At 46.4% G+C, this 22,069-nt stretch overlaps 1 protein-coding gene and 1 long non-coding RNA gene across 2 annotated transcripts in view; one reads left to right on the forward strand and one right to left on the reverse strand.

Moving 5' to 3' along the window:
• Positions 1–13,293, forward strand: part of GFPT2 (glutamine-fructose-6-phosphate transaminase 2) — a 43,379-nt gene extending 30,086 nt beyond the window's left edge. Inside the window, exons 11-19 of the mRNA XM_061149618.1 lie at positions 603–698; positions 778–875; positions 1,147–1,267; positions 4,762–4,919; positions 5,070–5,184; positions 7,843–7,970; positions 9,874–10,041; positions 11,078–11,239; positions 12,439–13,293. Of these exons, the coding sequence (XP_061005601.1) occupies positions 603–698; positions 778–875; positions 1,147–1,267; positions 4,762–4,919; positions 5,070–5,184; positions 7,843–7,970; positions 9,874–10,041; positions 11,078–11,239; positions 12,439–12,483 (1,091 nt within the window). The 3' untranslated portion in view covers positions 12,484–13,293. The remainder of the gene's footprint in view (positions 1–602; positions 699–777; positions 876–1,146; positions 1,268–4,761; positions 4,920–5,069; positions 5,185–7,842; positions 7,971–9,873; positions 10,042–11,077; positions 11,240–12,438) is intronic.
• On the reverse strand, positions 2,617–21,822 carry LOC133061644 (uncharacterized). The gene is made up of 4 exons (XR_009694009.1): positions 21,385–21,822; positions 5,857–6,052; positions 4,730–5,135; positions 2,617–4,154 (listed from the first exon to the last, which is right to left on the reverse strand). It is a non-coding gene; the product is annotated as an uncharacterized LOC133061644 (long non-coding RNA).
• Positions 21,823–22,069: the final 247 nt, after the last annotated feature.

Consider the following 22,069-nt stretch of genomic DNA (forward strand, 5'->3'; position numbering starts at 1 on the left):
GCCGAGGGCAGCATACGAGGACGCTGCAATGCTGGGCATCATGCATCTGTATGTCACAGAGGGCACTCACCCTGTTTGCACACCTGTTGACAGGCATCAGGCATAACACCTGTCAGGATGTCTGGGATATTATCTGGTTTCATTCACATCAGAGCCCTAGAAATATGTGGCTCAAAAGGTTTTTTTGTTTTTCATTTCAATACAGAAGTTAGGAGTGTATTTGGTTTTAAAAAGTGGCCTATTTCCTTGGACTTGCTTCATGCGTACTTTCCTAAGTAGGAGGGTAGAAGGAAGGAAAGCATTATGCTTTCTTGTGGCCTTGCCAAGAGGAGCATGGCCCAGGAAGGCCAGCCACGCATTTGTTGCTTACATCCCTCCCTCCTTCAAGCTGCAGGGTGTGATATGCACAGTGAAGACAGTAAGCATACCTGACCTGACTTGTCACCGTGAGTCTCAGATGGGACAATACCTGGAGATACCCTTCGTAATCTATAGTAGCCTTTATACGTGTCCCTGTGACTGCATAACTTTTCTTAAAAGCTAAGCAGTGGTAGTGTAACAAAATTAAAATTGACTCATCTTGTTGATGCTTGTTTGACCAGGTAACTTCAGTGCATTTATGCAGAAGGAGATATTTGAACAGCCAGAATCAGTTTTCAATACCATGAGAGGTCGAGTGAATTTTGAGACCAACACAGGTAATCCCTCCTCCGAGCCCTAGGCCTATGCGTGGTCCCTGCATCATGTCAGCATTAATGCCCTGCATGTGTCCTGCAGTGCTCCTGGGTGGCTTGAAAGACCACTTGAAGGAGATCAGACGATGCCGACGGCTCATTGTGATTGGCTGTGGGACCAGCTACCACGCTGCTGTGGCCGTAAGTGCGACAGGCTCGACCCTCGATAGTGCCCAGGAGGCAGTGTCGGCTAGGGCAAGATGAGTCTTAGATCCTGTCCTCTGTTTGGCCTTCCAAGTTTGTTGCCATGAGCCAGTATGAGAACTGGCATGGAGCCGTTTCTTCTGCAGTTTGGCCTGTGAATGCCTGAATTTCCCTGCCCACCTGTATGTAGTGATGTCTTAGAAGCTCAGCTGTCTTTGTCCCTGTAGTGTCTGTAACTGACTCTAGTTCCCATTTTTGTTGGCTTTAGACGCGGCAAGTTTTGGAGGAACTGACCGAGCTCCCTGTGATGGTTGAACTTGCTAGTGATTTTCTGGACAGGAACACACCTGTGTTCAGGGATGACGTTTGCTTTTTCATAAGCCAGTCAGGTAAGGGCTATAGGTTTCCATTAGTTCACCTCAGGGCTCTGTCCTCCCAGTGAGGCACTCCACAGCTCCCCCCTCCTTCATCCAGTGATGTTCTCTGCACAGACTGTGCACCACATGCTCTGAGGCTCAGAGTCACTTAACCCTCAGAGTCATCAACTACTGTCCCGTTTTATGAGGAGGGCCATGCAGCAAAGTTTTTCCTTCTCCTGACATTCCAAGTCCAGGACTTAAGAGCCTCCTCACCGAGGTACTCATAAATGTGTGTTGGGTTTAAATTAGAGGAAAGTTTAATGCTCCTGGTTGATAGTCCCTTCGAGAACTGCTTGGGCACCATGCAGTGCTCACGCAGTCCAGCAGTCGGAGGCATAGACACTCTTCACATGTAGAGAATCCAGGCTACTCTCTCTCAGCTCAGGAAACCCCGCCAGGGTGACTTTCTAACATTTTGGAGCATTTGTTCCAGCTCAAGGCAGGACAGAGGGTCCGGGAGGTGATCCACAGCTGTGTGCTTGGAACTCGTATGCATGAGCTCTGGGAGAATTCTTATAACAGTTAACTATGCAGAATTCCAAACCTTTATAGAAGAGAGTCTCGCATGAGGAAGCACCTAGCCTAAGCAGTTATGTTATGAAATAGCTCACCCATTTTGTATCATCATAGCCACTTTAACCCCTCTCTTTCACTGGCTTATTTAAAAGTCTATATCAAACATGTTATTTTATCCATAAATATTTCAGAATGTATCTAAATGATAGAAGAAAAAATATAACAACAGTGTCATTATCACAACTGCAGCATTAACAGAATGCCCTAATATCTCTTTATGCTGTTTTCAGCATGAATTATTAATAGCGTTTCCATTTCAGTGACAAGCTAAGAAAAACTAACACTGACATACCCACTATCTAGCTGACCACCTCGTTCCCGGGTGCTGCCCTCTAGCTTCAGTTGCCACTTACCTTTGGGTTTATAATTCTGTCAGAGCCTAAAAATGTTTCATGAATTGATGGAAGCCATTAACCAAAGAATGAAGGTGCATTTAGTGTGGAAATTTTGCAGTGGTACCTCATGAGTGACTTCATAGAAGGAGTTTAAAGTTTCATTTTGTTTAGCTCTTTACATTAAAAATTTTAAAACTATCAAAAATGGGGATACTGATGAATATAGATATGTCCCCAACTCCCAGCCCTGGCCCCCACTGGTGCTGAGAAAGGGCCATGTGGCCCATTGTGCTAGATGCAAGTCTGAGTGGAAACAGGAAAGGAGAAGTGGGCCACAGTTGCACCAGCCTGCACTGGAACAAAGTTAGGATGGCAGAGCCAAGAGCGGTGGCTGTGTGGACATTGAATGTTTGATTTTATGTTCCGGATCATATCTAATTTCACTTGAGTTCTTTAGGACTAATCAACAGGGACTTCTTGCTGTTTTATGCGTGAACATATTTAAGTTGTTTTTTAGTAAAAATAATTTGAGTCCACACTTGGAGGCTACAAGAAATGTTTTCCTTTAAAACAAGATCTGTTTGAGAAGCACCATTTAGGGTCATTCTTGCTTTTTAAATATTAAATTTCAGCCCATTCTGAATGAGATGAGATCGTTTAGAGTCCAAAAAAGAATACTGGAAGCCAGGCCCAAGCCAGGCCTACTCCAGTTGTCATGAGAATTCAGTGGGACAGTGGGTGAGAAACTACTTGTCACATAAATAGTAGCGAAATCTTGAACCTGAGAATCCACCAGGGCACAAGGCCAGACAGAGTGGGTTAAATAGAAAATGGGAAGTGAGATAACAGAAGAGTAAGTATAAACCACTCTGTCTTACGATTCAAGAAAAATTAGAGAAGACCAGGGACAAGAGAGGCTTAAGCCATTTTTTTTTTCATTTATTTTTATTAGTTGGAGGCCAATTATTTTATAATATTGTAGTGGTTTTTGCCATACATTGACATGAATCAGCCATGGATTTACATGTGTTCCCCATCCTGAATCTTAAGCCATTTTTAAAAAAACTTGTCTCACATATTTTTCATGAAAACCTCAATTATGGAATTTAAATGTTCTGTTTAACATTCAACCACACACAAACTTTTAATAAATTCCTTCCAAATTAGTTCCACTTACGAGTCAGCTTTCATCTTCTAATTACAGAAATGATCACAGTGAACCACATTAACTGCATTACTAAACACCCAAGTGATCAAGTGATTCCCATATGCCTCTGCGGTGGCAGTCCCCACATGGAGGCCCCATCCAGTTGAATAGTTTGCCAATTTTCATGATCAAGGTTTCAACATCCCTAGAACATGCACTTCACACTAAACAGTAAAATGAGAAGTGATAAATTAATTTCAAACTTTGAATCCAAATCCCCATGAATGTTTTATTTTCCTATTTACTTTTAAGACTAGAGAATTCTCCTTTTTTCGAGATCTAAGTGCTAATTGTGTCTCTGGCATTCAGTTCAGTTCAAATCAGTCGCTCAGTCGTGCCCGACTCTTTGCGACCCCATGAATCGCAGCACTCCAGGCCTCCCTGTCCATCACAAACTCCCGGAGTTTACTCAAACTCATGCCCATCGAGTCGGTGATGCCATCCAGCCATCTCATCCTCTGTCGTCCCCTTCTCCTCCTGCCCCCAATCCCTCCAAGCATCAGGGTCTTTTCCAATGAGTGAACTCTTTGCATGAGGTGGCCAAAGTATTGGAGCTTCAGCTTCAGCATCAGTCCCTCCAATGAATACCCAGGACTCATCTCCTTCAGGATGGACTGGTTGGATCTCCTTGCAGTCCAAGGGACTCTCAAGAGTCTTCCCCAACACCACAGTTCAAAAGCATCAATTTTTCGACGCTCAGCTTTCTTCACAGTCCAACTCTGACATCCATACACGACCACTGGAAAAAACACAGCCTTGACCAGATGGACCTTTGTTGGCAAAGTAATGTCTCTGCTTTTTAATACGCTGTCTAGGTTAGTCATAACTTTCCTTCCAAGGAGTAAGCGCCTTTTAATTTCATGGCTGTAGTCACCATCTGCAGTGATTTTGGAGCCCAAAAAATAAAGTCTGACACTGTTTCCACTGTCTCCCCATCTATTTCCCATGAGGTGATGGGACCAGATGCCATGATCTTAGTTTTCTGAATGTTGAGCTTTAAGCCAACTTTTTCACTCTCCTGTTTCACTTTCATCAAGAGGCTTTTTAGTTCCTCTTCACTTTCTGCCATAAGGGTGGTGTCATCTGCATATCTGAGGTTATTGATATTTCTCCCAGCAATCTTAATTCCAGCTTGTGCTAATAAAGAACATCTTACATTAAAAAAAAAAGAAAAGAAAAGAATCAACTAGAAAAAATTGTTGACCACACATTTTCCTTTCTAAACACACACAAACTGTCTGGGCACCAATTTCTGCCTAAGAGCCAGAAGTAACTGAGTCATGGGTGGAGGTTAAGGCTGGCAGAGCCACATACCTGTGAACTGAAAAGAAGGATCTGTGTGGCAGGGGAGACTGCAGACACGCTCCTGGCACTGCGCTACTGTAAGGACCGCCGAGCTCTGACCGTGGGCATCACCAACACCGTGGGCAGCTCCATCTCCCGAGAGACTGACTGTGGCGTCCACATCAACGCAGGACCAGAGATCGGTGTGGCCAGCACAAAGGTAGGAGCCACGTGGGCACCCATAGGAGGGCCTCTGCTGGGTGGGGAGCAGAGGGGAGCCCTGGAGGGGAGCCCCGGGATCTGTCTCATCTTGAGCGGTCACCAAATGCACATCGCCCCAGTTCTGCTAGCACCACTCTTCTGTCCTCAGGCTTACACCAGTCAGTTCATCTCCTTGGTGATGTTTGGTCTGATGATGTCTGAAGACCGCATTTCACTGCAAAACAGAAGGCGAGAGATCATCCATGGCCTGAAATCTCTGCCCGGTATGTTCCAGAGCTCACCTGCTCGTTGTCAAATCCCGTGGACTGTTCCTGGCTGCTCCTTTGCCTGACTCTCTCCATAAATGATTCTGTTAATCATTCCCTTCTCCTCAAAACTTCTACTTACTGCTAAACTGTAGCAGCCCCCCCACTGGGCCAGGATTCCAGTCCACACTTGTCCTCAGGCCTTGGAGCCCTGCACGCTGGGCCCCTGTGCCTCTGACCCTTGCCAGCTCCCTTCCCTTCCGGGGCCTCCCTCACCAACCTTCTGATCTTCAGCAATGCCGAGCGCTTTTCACCAGAAGACATTTGTACTGGCTCTTTCTTCTACCAAAACCCTCTTCCTCCAGCTCTTCATATGACAAACAGCTCCCATCACCCAAGTTTTAGCTGAAAAGTCGCCTCCTGAGACCCTCCTTGGTAACCTTAGTAAGGGCCTTAATCTGTGCAACACCATGGATTGTACATTCCAGGCTCCTCTGTGCATGTAATTCTTCAGGCAAGAGTGCATGCCCTCCTCCAGGGGATTTTCTCAACCCAGGGATCGAACCGGGTCTCCTGCATTGCAGGCAGATTCTTGCCTGCAAGAATTGGGAAGCCCAATCCCCTGCTTAGCTCTCTATAAGCAGGAACCCATTTCTTTCCTTTATAGCACATGCCGTGACTTGAAATTACCTGTTCTCCTGTGTATTGGCCTGTCTTCCCCAACCGTGTCAACCTAGTGAGCACCAACTCTACGTGTCAGAGTCACTGCTGGTGTCCAGGTGCCCAGCCAGGGCAGACAATCAGGAGTTGCTCAGGAAACACACAGGAGTGAACGGCCCCAAGGCTCTTCTGGGCGGGGCTGTTCCCAGTCTTACCAGACTTTCTTCTGTAACCAAGGGCAAAGAGAAGGCAGTGAGGGAAAACCACTGTGTAACCACACAAGATCTCAAGGTCTGAATCTGACCAAGACAACGTTCTAAAAATTTATTAACAAGAAAAGCGTTTTAACTTTAAGCCAGGTAATAATCCTGCAAGAACAGGACTCTCTTCTGGTAAGTGGGCAGTTATCAAGATGTGACCCAAAGATCCTGGGGGTCTAAAAGACCCTTTCAGTGAAAACTATTTTTGTAGTAACATGGTATTCATGATAAATAAGATGCTTTGCCTTTCCCGCCGTGTGGACATTTACAATACATTACAGTGGCACTTTCAGCAGTCTTCAGGGATGAGGCAGTACAATGTTCTCATGACCAAAATGCGACAACTTCACTTAGCAATGTCTTTGATTATGTGGCAAAATGCATTAATCTTACTAAATTGTAACACTTTTTAATATTCTATGTGACAAATGGGACATATGCAGAAAGTGCTTCTGCTGCACCCTGAAATCCGACAGTTGTTCCAGAGAAAAGCGCCCTGTGGTTGACTGAGTAGCAAGCTGACTTGGTACTTGGCAGAAATTTTCTCAAAAGTGAACCAACTTAGCCCAAAACTTCAAGAAAAGCTGATGATAGTATCCATTGCCAATGATAACCTTTGAGCTTTCAACCAAAACAGGATCTGGAAAACTTGCAGCTGTCAGCTCAAGTGTGACGACCTCCCAGTACTCAAAAACATCTCTGATAAGCTCACAGTGATTTTAACAAGTCTGATTTTTTTTAAAAAAATATTTTATAATGTGTCCATTTTTGGAAGATTTGAATAATCCAGTGAATCAATATTTTGCAAATGGCCAATGCAGTGTTACAAAATTATGCACATGTAAAGATCCATTTAAGCAAGTATACATTTTAAGTTGACAAAGTAGGAAATTTTTATTGATATGATCTCAGATACCACATTTGCACTTACTGTTTTAAGAAACTGTCACTTCTTAAGTTTGTCATAATATCAAAGACATTCACAATTATTTGAAAAATTTATTTAGATACTCTTTCTTTCTCCAGCTACAAATCTGTGAGGCCAGATTTTCTTCAACCAAAAAACATATTGCAATGGATTGAATGAGGAAACAGATAAGAGAATCTGTCTTCTATGAAAAAGTCAGGCATTAAGGATTTACAAAAATGTAAAACAGTGCCACTCTTCTCACTGTTTTTTTTTTTTTAATTTCATGGGTTTATTGTTATTTTTAAATGAGTGATTAATTTTCTCAGTTTCTAATCTGGTAAATATTGATAGATAAATCCCACAAAAATAAAGGCTCTTAGAAATTCACAATAAATTTTAAGATTATAAAGGAATCCTGAGACCAAAGAGTTTGAGGAGTGCTGGTCCATCTCACACAGGCTTTTTTTCCAGACATAGCACATGGCCAGATAAGGAGTATTAATCTGGAGTGTCAGCTCTGGCTGGCCAGCTGGAGATTTAGCCTCACTGACCCTCTGTTGCCTTGCCTGTAAAATGGAGCTAGAAATAACACTTCCCTGCTTACCTTATGTGGTCAGGAAAATATGAACACAAATACAAATCACCGTCACAATAAAACCCTAGCCGATAACAGAAGCTGTTTCCCATAATCTGCATTTAAAATTCTTTTAAACTAATGCAAGGGAGACAAGTGTGTAAGCGATGTGAGTTCGGAAGCCTTGTCTTATACACCATGACTTTTCTCTGTGAATCTTGCTCTATAATTGGTGTGACTGGCTCTCCCCCTCTGCTCTGTGCTTGACTTAGAGCTGATCAAGGAAGTGCTGTCCCTGGATGAGAAGATCCACGACCTGGCCCTGGAGCTCTACACGCAGAGGTCGCTTCTGGTCATGGGGCGAGGCTACAACTATGCCACGTGCCTGGAAGGAGCCCTGGTGAGCACCCTCTGCCCAACCTCCACCTCCACCAGCCCCTGAGTGAGGGCAGGCGCAGGAGACACCTCAGGAAACGGACAGGAAGGGGGGCAGGGCATTGGGCTGGGGGAGGGGAGGGTGTCACTCTCTGACCCAGTGTTCTAGCCCTGCTGACACGGAGATGCCGGTCTCTCCTGCAGAGAGGGGCAGGGCCCAGAGCCCTGGGCTGTGAGCCTGCACCAGGCGCTATCCGGGATAGCCCATTCAAACCTCACGAGCATCTTCTGAGAGACTGGCAGTTATTGTTCACGTTTGACCCAGGAGGACATTGAGCCTCCAAAAAATTCACCTTGCTCAAGATTACATAGTAGGAGTGATCAAGCTAAAATTCAAACTCAGTTAAAAAAAAAAAAAAAAAAAACACTTTGCTCTTTTCTATTACCACAAGAAGTCTGTGTGGGAGGATTTGGGCAGACCGGAACTGCAGGGTAAAGTCTCTACAAAGCTTCCCGTGTTACTCCTCAATCTTCTGAGGTGAGGTGAGATCCTACAGGAGACAAGCATAGAAAGCCGTGCAGTTTTTATATCAATGACTGGCTGTTTTGCCCACTGCAGCAATAAAGATGTGGCTTGAGAGAAAGCTGATGGAGTAGGGGCAAGATACCAAGACCACAGGGCTACTAAGAGGGTGGAAAGAGATGCACAGAGACCCGAGCTTAGAGCTTGGCTTACTCACTCTCCACTTGCTGTTTATGGGTCAGATGATCAAGCAAGGTAAATGGGAGACAGTGTCAGAAGGGCGGCAGCATCTATAACTCAGCTAGAACCCCCTCCTCTCCCTGTGGAGCAAGTGCCTATACCCCACCACTGCGCCCAGTTGGAATAATGATGCCACTGGTGGGAAACAGTATTACAGGAGGTAGGGAATTGGGGTGAGGTGCAAGCCATGAGTTGCCTGATTGCAGTAAGCTTCAGCTCCCACATCCTTCCAGTGGAGATTCTGGCACCTCTGAGAGGCCAGGCACACAGCTGCTCAGGAGCAATAGACTCATTGCTCGGGCGGGGCACCTTTTTGGTACCCCACAGCTATGCCTCTGCTGTCTAGTGTGAGGTGCTCAGCTGCAGCTCCTGAGTGTGCTGGTGAAAGATGCATAGTCAACTATGTCCCCAAGTTAGTCCTGGAGGAAAGAAAGAAGCTTTTACACTGCTGCTGGCACAAGTCCGTGGCCCCTCTGTGGTCGCTTGGGTACAGTACTTCTGCTGTCTGCAGCATCCAGGGTGGAGCCACACTTCTAACAATGTTTCCCTGACCCAAATAGTTCTAGGGGAGTTGACAAATGTTTTCTTCAACACTCTTACCAGTTCAGTGACATGGGTTTTAATGGTAACTGGAAAAAAAAAATGGATCTCTCTAAACATAGGGGGAAACTCCATTAACACCCCAGTGTGTGTCTTTTTGCTTGATAGTTAAGTTGGAGCAACACTTTAGAAGTTATTAATGATCTAGAATTGAGGGATTAGTTAATCAGATAATTAAATGAAGGTGTAGAATACAATGCCATCATTACAAACTATGACTGTTAGGGAAACCATGGGGCTGGCTCAAAAGGAAAGGGGAAAAGCTAGATTGATACTGACTTGCCCATCATGGTGGGGGCAGGATGGCTGTGCCCCAGAGCTAGTGACTGAGGACACAAGCTGTGTGCTGGGCTTTGTGCGTGCTCTAGACAGCAGGTAACCCTCTTCCCTGGGCCTGGCCTCACTGGCTACCCTCAGTACCACTGACCACTCCAGTGTGTCCATCTGCCTGTGGACCTCAGCTCCCTGCTTCCTGGATCATCCTTTCCCTGGCTTCCCTTTCTCCCCACTGGATGATCTGCTCCCATTAGCAGCATGACACTGATTCTGCCTCATGTTTCCCCAGAAAATTAAAGAGATAACCTACATGCACTCAGAAGGCATCCTGGCTGGAGAGTTGAAGCACGGCCCCCTGGCACTGATTGACAAGCAGATGCCTGTCATCATGGTCATCATGAAGGATCCTTGCTTTGCCAAATGCCAGAACGCCCTGCAGCAGGTCACAGCCCGCCAGGTGAGGCCTTCCGCCAGGCTGGGTCACTTCTCTGCTGTTCTCTTCCACTCATGCCTACCTCACCCACTGTTGGCCAGCGCCAGCAATGAGTGTTCGTTCCTGCTGGTGAGCAGGTGTGAGCACACACTTCTGGGATCCCTCACGCACGGTGCACATTCAGAAAGGGACTGGCCAGCCTGCAGCCATGCCCACAGAAGCTCCTAGGTGAGGCCCGGTGATCCAGATGACCCGGAGGGGTCCTGGATCCGAAACATGAGACCAAAGGAGGTCTGGGGAGCAATTCTGATATTGGCCACCCAGAGTTAGATTTCACAGGTGAAGGACTCTGTCCTCTACAAGACCACCCTCATGTCAGCCACCAACTGCAGTCTTTCGGCTTCCTAGCCCACCCACATTTCTGACCAACTGGATCCAAATTCAGGAGTTTCCATTACTGAAACCGCGCCCCCACCCCCAGTTTCAGTAGTCCACTAGAACTTGGAAAACACAGGCTGCTTCCTCTGCCCCAAACAGTCTTCCCACCTTTCTTCCAGCAGTTGGCCTCTCATCATTCAGGTCTCAATACAAATGCCTCCTTTTCAGAGAACTTCTCAAACCTTCCCACTGTCTCCCAATCATGTTACAGTGTTTTACTGCCATGGTGACAGAATTTATTGGAAATTCACTGCTATTTATTGGTTTGCTTATTGACATTTTTGTTTTCCTACCACTTGACTATGAGCCCCTAGAGTAAGGGGTAAGAACTCCTGCTCTTTGCAAGGCACACTGAAGCCACTCAATAAATGGGTGCTGAATTAATGCAGCAGGAGGGTGCCCCACCACCACAACCCCGAAAGCATAGGAACCTTTTTGACAAAAGCCTCCAAACTCTTTGACCTTTACACAAATCAGATAGCTCACCTGACCCATAACTCCAGCAAAGACAAAAGATCACTGTTATTATTGCAATGTGTTGATCTTAGAAACTCTGCTGTGTGTGACGGATTGCTCCTTTCAGAGATGACCTGCATCTTGTGATCACATTTCTCTGTCTTAGGGTCGCCCGATTATACTCTGCTCCAAGGACGACACTGAGAGCTCCAAGTTCGCATATAAAACGATCGAGCTGCCCCACACCGTGGACTGCCTGCAGGGCATCCTGAGTGTGATTCCACTGCAGCTCCTCTCCTTCCACCTGGCTGTACTCCGAGGATATGACGTACGTCTAAAAATTGCACCTCATCTAGCAAAGGGAGAGACATAATCCCAGAGTTCCGTTTGGCTCTTAAATACTTATTGGGTATAAATATTCATAAGGGAAATATTTTCATTTAAAATAATTTTTTAAAGTAACTTATACCCCCTGAAAACAACGACAGGAACTGCAAGATGTGTGAAGACCGTATTAAACCATAAGCTTCTCACCCAGAGGCAATTTGATGAGCAAATTTAATATCTTAGTTTGGTCTTTTCCTTGTGCCTGTAAATTTTTTAAGATTTTTTTGAGATAATATCAAGAATGAAATTTCACAACTTTCTTTTTAATACATTACAATTGTATACAAGTTCTTAGATCTTGAACTTGTAAGCAGCATTTGATCGTTGCACAATATTCCACCACAGTCTTATAACATAGATTTTAACAGTGACTTAATCAGTCTTCTATTGGTTAAACTGTTTCTAATCTTTTGGAATATCTGCATAAATAACAATTGCAGTGAATTATCTTTGTGCATATGTACATCTTCCTCCCATATTAGAAGGTTTATCCTCAATCTAGCAAATCATTCAACATTTTGGGATTCCTATTTCAATTTCTGTTCCAGAAAAGAACCAGTTTATGATCTCACCAGAAAGTGTGTGTGCAGATAGAAGTTTTATTACAATTTTATTCTGAGGAGCTTTAAAAAATACATATCAACACCAAAAACAATATAACAAACATCCGATGGTACATACATCACCCATCATTGACATTTGTTTCTTCTCTTCTTTAATGTTATTGTAAACAAAATAAGACCCTGTAGATAAAGTTGAAGCCCACTTTATCAACCATCCTCAGTCACATTTCCTTCCCAAGCCCCACCCTTAACCAATATTTTAGTGTGTCTACTTCCAAGAAAAGTGAATTTTTAACAGTACAAATTGAGCTAGCTGTTTTTAATAGCATGAATCATATCCTTTTAATAGTGTTAACACTGCATGACAGATATCAGGTGCACCATTAACATTTACTGTACAAACATAATTGTTTCTAGAAAAAGAAATCCCTTCCAAGATGCAGGTCTCAAGGAGCTCATGGTTGGAGGTGCCCAGGAATATTCATCTTCCTATTGTAAAGTACTTTGAGAGCTGGCTTTACAACACAGTGTGTTGCTGAGACCTGTGGGTCTGAGCAGCTACTTTCTGTTGTTTTAGGTTGACTTCCCCAGAAATCTGGCCAAGTCTGTAACCGTGGAATGAGAACGGAGAGGAGACCACTGCCACCTTGAAGACCTGTCCCAATGAAACCAAGTGGGAAGAAAAGCTGGCATTGGGTGTGTTCTCAGTAGATCCCGATAGAGCTTGACAGCTTCCATGTGCCTTGTACCCAAGTGCTTTGCTTACAGCAAGTAGTGTTTTCTCTGTGTCCTGAAGTTGCCAGAGGAGAAGGGAATCATTGTTTACACATGGGGATCTGAGCAGACTCTTCCAATACCGTGCAATAGAGATACAGCTCTCTTCAGAGTAACTGTGAACCTTTTTTAACCAACACTAGTTAAAGACGAAGTATTTATAATGACAGTTGTATAGCTTTTAAGTTATTTTTCTAGTATGTGGCTTTCTGTAGCCAACGGTGCCCTCAGGCTACCCAGTGCACCCGGCCCCCTGGCAGGGAATGTTCATCTCAGATCTGAGTGCCAGGCATTGCCCCTCTGGACTCCTTTCTCCTGTCCCATCCTCTCTTGGCTGCTACTGAGTCCTGTGCCCTGACCTCGAGGAAGCTCCCTCCCACCGTCTTCCTATGCCTCCATAGGTCTATCACATCGCAGCTCTTTTCAACAGTGTCTTCTCATCTAAATCTCTCCGACTGTCCAACTTCTCTTTCATCTCATCATGGTTCTTTTTCAGCCCAGGCAGCATTTTGGTCCCTGCTCCTGCCCATAGTAAAAACAGCCCGAAAAATCCCATGCAAGAGAATAGTTTCAAGTGGGCTACCTTGCCCTCTATTTAAAAGCATGCACAATCAAAGTACTATGCAATTTTAAGACAATAAATAACAGTAAGATTTTGTGTGTGTGTGTGTGTTAATCTTGTTCTTTTTGTGTACATATTTTTTGAGGGCTCCTCAAAACGAACTGAGCAGTAACTCATGGGGGCGGCCCTGTTTCTTGGTAGCCACTGGCATTGCCCCCATACCCATGACCCGTATGCTTCTAGGTGGAAAATGAGGACTGTGTTAGGGTGGAACAAAATGCAGGAGGTTTGGAACTCTGGAATGAGAATCCACTCGACAGAAGTTGGAGGGGGTTGGGCCACGAGATGCTGCTTGAGATGGCTGCCCAGAGCCTGCACACAGCATACAGAGGTGAAACTCAGATTTGTACTTTTTTCCCCAATGTTCCTATAAAGTTACCAGTTTTATTAATAGAATCAGGCAGGAAGATAGAAAGCCAGAGAGGCAGTTCTGCAGTTGGAATTTGGCTCCCTATCAAAGTGCTATCCCAGATAGCTCGAATGGTGTCTTCATGGCAACTAACTGATATGTGGGGCTCTAGAATACCATCAGATCTTAGTTCTGAATTACCTGTGGGCTATTCAGTGACTTTTCCATCTCCTTCTAGGCTCTCCCCTGTATAACGGGGCTTGGAAACCGGGGGACTACATTTCCAGTTAAATTCCACCAGTGAGAAGCACTCCTGGGAGATTTGAAAGTTTAGAAATTGTATTATTCATTGAGAAATTTGTATCACTTATTTCTGCTCTGGCAGAAGCAGATAGGGGGGTCCTATTGTGGCCCTTAGCACTGATACACCCACTATGGCAGTGCTCCGTAAAACTCACCCATCACTCAGTGCTCCACACTGCTGGCCACCAACAGAGGCTTCCTGTGGCTCCTCCAGGATCCCACTTCTGAAGAGCTGGCAGGAACCCGAGGGGCCCTGATGGCGTTCTCAGACCTTCCTTCTGCCCTTCTTACAAATAAACAAGGGTGTAAGTTCTGCTGGAAATGCCTGCTCTGGTTTCTGTCCTCCTGACCAAACAATGACCAGAACAACTTTTGAGGTTAGGAGACTACAAACTAGCCAGAACATCTTTATCTGAACAAGAACCAGAAAAATGTATTTCATCCTTCACTCCTGAAGTGATGACTATCCTCACTTCCATACTAATTGATCCCTTGCTTTTCTTTATAGTTCTGTTTATCATATTCACATAATAATATTCAAACAAAATTACTACCTAGTCTTGAAATCACAGGACAAGCACACACCAGCCATGCAGGAAGAGCAGCACTGCCCCCGCGGGGCAGAGGCTCCCAGAGGAGGTGAGCAGAGCAGTCCTGGGGCACGGTCTGACTTCCGTTTCTCCAGGAGGTGACAAGGCCCTTTCTGGGGACCTGGCAAGCAAAACCACGAGTGGGTTTGAGAAGCAGGGCTCTCCACAGACAGGTGTCAGCCAGGGGACACTGGACATGCAGCAGAAGCCGGGTCAGTGAGAGTGGCTGCTCTGTCTTCTCTACTCCTGAGCCCACCGTGGTCTACTTCCTGCTCTCGGGGGAAAGCTGAAAACCCCTGTGAGTGATGTGTGTGTCCTCAGCAGAGCCTAAGAGGAGAGACCCTCCTTACACATGGTCAAGACAAGGCAAGCACTGATGAGAATCTGGGCCAGTTCTCCTGAGCATTCTGTCCTCAAGTAAAGAAGGTGACCGGATGGAAATGGGGGTCTTGGTGATGACAGGCCATGTGGTTCAGCTGCCCTCCCCATCAGCAGCAGAGCTGTCACTCTGGGGTCACCTTTCATCTTCCTCCAGGAAGTCCCGCCTCATCGCTCATCTCTCTTGCTTCCTGTCTCATAGTCTTCTTCTGAATTTTCTTTTTTGTTCTAGTGGAACACATCCTTCTTGAGTAAAGATGCTGGGAGGTAAATGTTTTGAGGCCCAGCATGTCTAGAAATGACTTTATTACTCACACTTGATTGAAGGTTTAGCTAATTATACAATTCTAGGTCAGATAAAAATGTTTCTTTCAGAATCATAAAGGCAATGATCCCTTATCATGTTCTCAGTATCGCAGCTGAGGAGTCCAAAGTCCCTCTGGTACGCCTGTGTCAGTGACCTCCTTATTTCCTTCCTTTTGGTCCCTAAGTTCTCAAATATCACAACAAGGTGCCTTGGATCTCTCTTCATTTAGTGTCGACTTCAGTCTGGTTACTCATAACTGTCAGGTCTGGATGTTCTCTTGAGTTACTTTCTTGTAGACTTCATTTTGCTTCTCAAGCCTTTCTGTTATTCAGAGGTGAAGCTGCTGGAGCATATATCTCAGGGGTAGAGACTTTGACTACAGAGGTCAAGCTACTAGAATGACCTGTAATTTCTTATCCTTTCTATGATTCATCTTAGCTTTTTGTGCTACTAATTGGGAGGTTTCTTCAGTTTTCTCTCCCAACCTGTCTACTACCAAGATTTTTCATTTCTTCCAAATGATTTAATTTCCAAGAGCTCTTTTTTTTTTTTTTTTTTAGCTCTGATATGTTTAACTAAAGCCCATAATTTATTCATATGTCCATAATTTGTCTCTAATTCCCTTTTCCTATTCAAGGACATCACATGTCTCCTTCTGGCTATGACAGTTTCTCAGACTTCCCTTGTATTTTATTACTTTGACAGTTTTGAGGACTATTGGTGGATATTTTGTAGAATGTCCTACACTTGTATTTGTCTGATGCTATTCTCATGGTTCTCATGGTTAAGACTGGTGTTCTGTGTTTTGGAGAGGAAGACTCCAAAAGTAAAATGCCATTCTCATCATTTCATATCAAGGGTACATACTGTCAAAATGTCTTATCACTGTGATGTTAAACATGGTCATCTGACCGAGGCAGTGTTTGTCAGATTCCCTATTCCCCAGGGCTTTCTGGGGAATCCGCTTTCCATACTGAACTCTTTAGAAGGAAGCCACAATACCTACCCCACACTTAAAGAGTAGGGAGTTATGCTTCACCTCCATAGGAGGGACGTATCCACATAAATTATTTGGAATTCAGTACAGATTTGTCTGTTCTTCCCCACTTTTTTGTTGTTAAATCATCTATTTCTATTACTATGAAACTCATGGATATTTATTTTCATACTTTGAGTCACAACCTAGAACTAGGTTACTTATTTTGTTGTTCAAATTTTCCAGCGATGGCTACTGGGACTCCTTCAGTGGGCTCCTGTGGCACGCCCCCTTGTTTGTGGATGTGCTTCGGAAGCACTTCCTGTCTTGCCTACAGCCTGCTCTAGGCTCATCTTGGATATTCCCAGACACTGCCCTAGAATCAGCCATTGCTCTAAGGACCCCTGGTTTCCTTTATTTGAGAATGGCATTAGAAACAAGACTTAGGCTCTGAGTGTCTTACTCCCGGGATGTCATCACTTCTAAGCCATCTCAGCTGAGAGCACAAGACATAGTTTGTGCGCTGAATTTTTTTTAATGGTGGTTCTTGTTTCAAGGAAGCAATATTTTTTCATATCCTCTGACGCTTGCGAAGATTTTTTTTTTTTTCTGTTGGAATTTCCTTCTCTACATAGCCTGTTTTTCTAATTGATTTGTCTTAGTTTTCTTTGCCATGTGACCATGGACTGTTCAGTCAGATTCAAGGTAGGTGGAGCAGTCCTGGGCACACAGTGGCACTTATTTTGACGCTGAGATTCACCACTGGTCAATGTGGTAGGGGACTTGTGGGCAGATGGGGGGTCAGGCCTTTCCTTTAGTCTTCAGGGTTGGTCAGACTTGCAGAAAAGTTTTCCAGTCCCTTGAGTTTGAGCAAGGGTCCAGCAGCTGGTACTCTGGGAAAGACCTGGAAGAGGAGCGCTGAGGATCACGGCATTCAGTCATGGGGCCATGGGGTCCCCATTCGCATACAGCTCCCATACTTTCAGCTATGCCCCCAGCTCAGACCCCCTGTTTCTTATCACTGGAAAGTAAAATCCAGACTTCTGCCTTTCCCAACTGTTTTCTACCCTTTCTCTTTCCATGTCCTCTTATGAGGCTGACTGACCAGCACAGGGGTGGGAGCAAGCTATTCGAGTCCTCCTATGGGGGTTTTTCAAACTTGATTTGAGACAGAGGGCCATCCCCTCGGGTGGTAGGAGAGCAGAAGGTGAAATGGGAAGAAGGAAGCTGACACAGAGGAATGGGATAGGACAGAGAGCCTCCCTCTGGCTGCCAAGGCCTCACCCTAGCTCTCAAGCCTGCAGTACAGAGACCAGCTTTACCCCTGCAATCCCTCAGGTGCTATGGTGCAGGAAACTCCCCACATTGTCCCCATTGGCTTAAATGCAGTGTGGCTTTCTATAACACAACTGAGACATTATTGACTTGAACCCTCTGGCACATCTCTGGTCCTGGTAAGGGTTGGGGAGAAGACAGAGGAGGGCTTAGGGGAGTGGAGGGAGAGCAGGCCATGTAGGGGGAGACTGAAAGCCCACTCCACATGGAACCAAGGCTAAGATAAGCTAATCCCTTGCCCAAAGGACCATAACTGAAGTGGAGAGCCTGACTGGAACCCAGGCAAAGAGGCCCACGTGGGATGGGGAGGTGGGCAGTGTCTGCAGCATCCAGGGCAGGGAACGGCAGCCAGAAACAGATTCTAAAGGGCCTACTCATGGGCAGGCCAAGGGCAGAAGTCCCCAGTCAAAAACCAAGCCAGGTTTTCCTCTCTGACAACTCCTCTCTCAGACCTACACCCTATCTCCAAGACCCAACAATTCCACCTCTTAAAGTTTTTTTTTCCTTTACATTAAGTTTTCTTTGTATAATTTACACACATTAAGTCATCTCTTTTTAGGTGCACAGTTCTGAGTTTTGATACATATATAGTCATATGCCTGTGTGCTAAGTCGCTTCAGTCATATCCAACTCTGTGCAACCCCATGGACTGTAGCCCATGAGGCTCCTCTGTCCATGGGATTCTCCAGGCAAGAATACTCAGTGGGTTGCCATTCCCTTCTCCAGGGGATCTTCCCGACCAGGGATTGAACCCATGTCATAGTCATATGAGGGCCACCATAATTAAGATACAAATAGAGTATACCCAACATCCCAAAAAGAAAGCTGACTGTGGAAGAATTGATGCTTTTGAACTGTGGTGTTAGAGAAGACTCTTGAGAGTCCCTTGGACTGCAAGGAGATCCAACCAGTCCATCCTAAAGGAAATCAGTCCTGAATATTCATTGGAAGGACTGATGCTGAAGCTGAAGCTCCAATACTTTGGCCACCTGATGCGAGGAACTGACTCACTGGAAAAGACCCTGATGCTGGGAAAGACTGAAGACATGAGAAGGGGATGAGAGAGGATAAGATGGTTGGATGGCATCACTGACTCGATGGACATGAGTTTGAGCAGGCTCTGGGAGTTGGTGATGGACAGGGAAGCCTGGAGTGCTGCAGTCCATGGGGTAGCAAAGAGCTGGACACAACTGAGCAACTGAACTGAGCTGAACTGATCATCCCTAAAAATTCACTGTGGCTCCTGGTAATTATCTCCCCCCGCCCTCTACCTTGACCTCTGGCAACCACTAATATGACTTTGCTTTTCCCAGAAGGTCATATATATGGAATCACATGCGGCCTTATGTTTGGTTTCTTTCACTTACTGTTTTTAGTACTTTTCCTTGTTGTGCACTTGCCATCAGGCCAGCTGTCAGGCAATATCCTACTGCACGGATATACCACAGTTCCTTTCCATTCACTGAATTATGGACACATGGGTTGTTCCTAGTTTTTGACTGTTTTGAATAAAGCTGATATGAACATTCTTTATGTGAACATGCTTTTATTTCTCTTGGGTATATAGCCAGTGATGGGATTGCTGGGCGATATGACAGGTATATGTTTAATGTCATCAGAAACTATCAAACTGTTTTTCAAAGTGGATAAACCAGTTTGCTTTTCCACCAGCAGTGTATGAGAGTTCCATAACATTGCCAACACTCGCTATTGTCTTTTTTAATACAGCCATCCTATTGGGGTGTGTAGCGGGGTGTGTACTGATAGTGGGTTGTAAATTACTTTGCATTTTCTTAAAGTTTTGAAACAATTTTAAAATCAGTTCCTTCCTCTTGACACCTGCTGCCTTGGACCCAGGCCAGCTGTCATCTTCTCTTACAAGGGTTGTAGCAATAGCTCTTTAATTGTTCTTGTGATCTTAAGTCCCTCAACCCCGAAACTTCATGTGCCTTAATGATCTTTCCAAAACAAACATCCCATCACATTGCTCACTTCCTTTCTTAACACTCCACAGCAGCTGCCCATTACCTCCATAGCCAGGTCTCCACCCTGTGATGCCCCAAGGCCCAGTAGGAAAGGGGTGAGTGAAGCCGCAGGCAGAAGTGGGTAATAGGGAGTTAAGACTGTGGTGAACTAGGGTCTCACCAAATGGGGCAGCTGCCACTCAGTTCCAGCTGAAACTATGGGAATGTGAGCCTCACGTTGCCAGAGCTTTAACTATTAGCCAGACAGTGAAACCAACAATTTGAGAGTTTTCAAGGTGAAAGCTCCCAATTTTTAAATGGTGGCAACTAAAAAACATAGAAACCTAGAAAACTCTCAGGGTTAAACAAGGCACTTATTGAGCTGAAGCCAGCCTATGGGCCTCCAGTCACCCGTGCCAGTCCACCCACCTCAAAGCCCCCATAACTTTCCAGTATCCCTTCTCCACCTCCAACAAGAATAGCTGACGTGTGGTTCCCTGAACACGGCGTGCAGGTCTTCACCTCAGAACCGCTGGGTCTGAATGCTCTGTCTGCCTAAAGCACTGGCCCAGCACATTCCTGCTGGCTTTCCATCCTCAGCTGAGGCTTCCTCTTGTCCAGGAGGCCTTCCTCAACTGCTTTTCCCCACCTGGCAGGCTAGATCAGCTGTCAGTCATGCCCATATGTTCCCCTCTCCCCCATCCCTGCAGTTCTCAACACACTTGTGGCAGAATCTTCTCACTTGTTAGCCTCCACTGGAATTCTGTACACTCTTCCAAGTGCAGGCCAGCTCCCTGACCCCTATCCTGTCACTTCAGCTGTGTCCATAAATGTTCACTGCACGTCATAAGCCAGAAAAAAGCAGAATCCTTTCAGAAAACTACATGACATGCTCTCCTCTGATGTGTACAATGATTTTTGGAACTCACTTTGCATGGGGTGATTGCTGCAAAGTCAGGACTGCAGTGTATCTGAGAATAGGCGCTCCTTTCTAATCTGAGAGGCACCTAGGAATGCTCCTTTGTAAACCAACAGCTCTGACAGCCAGACCTCATTAGTTTCCCATAATCCTTGATGGTGGCAATTGTTGCTTCCTATTTTCTGTTGTGCATCCAGAACAGGTATGGTTGGGTGTGGGCAGGAGCCTATCAGGTGGGCCCTTATCAGTGCAGGAAACACTCAGGAACTACAATTTCAAACACGGACGGGCCATACTTAGTTTTAGAAAACTGGCTCTGGTAGCCAAGATGAGGGTGGCCTAAGGGGAACTCTGTACCTGGATCCCTTCCTCTACACTACCCCTCTTCTGAGGGCCTGGTGCCCCCAGCCTGGCCCTGGGTCACAGGCTTGCCTGCCTCCCCAAATTCTGCCACTCTGCTCGGAGCCCCTTAGCCCTTTAACTTCCCCATTTGCAGAGTCCTGCTCCTTCCCTCCAGTTTGGCCCTTGCCCTGGCCACCCTATGAGGGCTGTTCCTCCTCTACAGTTCACAAGTCTCCCCATCCCCAAAGTCCTCTCACCCCACCCACTGACCTCTGAGATCTTCCCCAATGGGTCCAGCCTTCGTGCCTCACTTCTAGCTTTGCTAATGGAAACACGGATCTGACAACAACTCTCCCATCATTCCACACCTTCAGACCTGCTGGAACCAGATCCAGAGGCTAGCTGGGGGAGATGCCTCTGAAGAAGGTCACTGCCAACAAATCACAGGTCCTAAGGGCCCTCAGCACTGCACTCCCTTCCCTCCATTTATGACTCTGCCATTCTCCTCTGAGAAGACCCAGGAATGATCCTTTGTAAAACTACAGCTCTGAGAGCCAGACCTCCTGAGTTTCCCATAATCCTAGATGGTGGCAATTTTTGTTCAAGAGGCTTGAACTCTGCTCCAGGCTCACCAGCCAGTCTTCTCCTCCCCTCTGTCACTGACCTGCCGGGCCCTGGTGCCTACACATGGCCATCTTCTCCCATGCCTCGGCTTCTGGCAGCAACCCTCAAACTTCTTCACAGTGAGAAAAGGAATCCAAGGTCCGTTCCTCTCGTCTCCACGTCCTTGCCGCCTCCGCCTCCCAGTCCTGGACGCCAAGGCCCGTCGCCCTGGCCCTCCCCTCACGGACCTTCTCCGCCTTCCTCCAGACCGACTCGCCGCTGTCAGTCTGCACCTGCAAGCCCAGCGGCCAGGCTTTCGGTTCCGTCAGTCCCCTTCTCTATCGCCTCCCAGCGCGGTGTTCGGCCGCCGCATCGCGGGCGCCTGTAGAGCTCAGTCGGCGCGCCGAGCCGGGCCTGCGTCAGTAAGACGCAGAGCGATCGGCCGCGCGGCCGCCGAGCGCCGCTCTCCGAAGAACTGGTCAACCAGCGCCGGGCTGGCCCCACCTCTCCTCCGGAGCCGCCCGGCAGTAGCCCCAGCCCCGCGCGCGCGCGATTGGCCGCGCCCGCCCAGCTTCCCGCGCGCTGATTGGCCGGCGCACGGATCGGTCAGGCCGGGCGCCGCGGCGGCGGCGGCGGCTGCAGCGGAGGAGAAGCAATCCAGACCGGAAGGGTCCTAAGCGCCCCGGCGCCCCTCACACCCTTTGCGGCGGCGGCGACGGCGGCGGCGGGGCGGAGCGGAGCAGAGC

This window comes from Dama dama, chromosome 9 (assembly GCF_033118175.1).
Source record: "Dama dama isolate Ldn47 chromosome 9, ASM3311817v1, whole genome shotgun sequence".
In the NCBI taxonomy this organism is placed as follows: domain Eukaryota; kingdom Metazoa; phylum Chordata; class Mammalia; order Artiodactyla; family Cervidae; genus Dama; species Dama dama.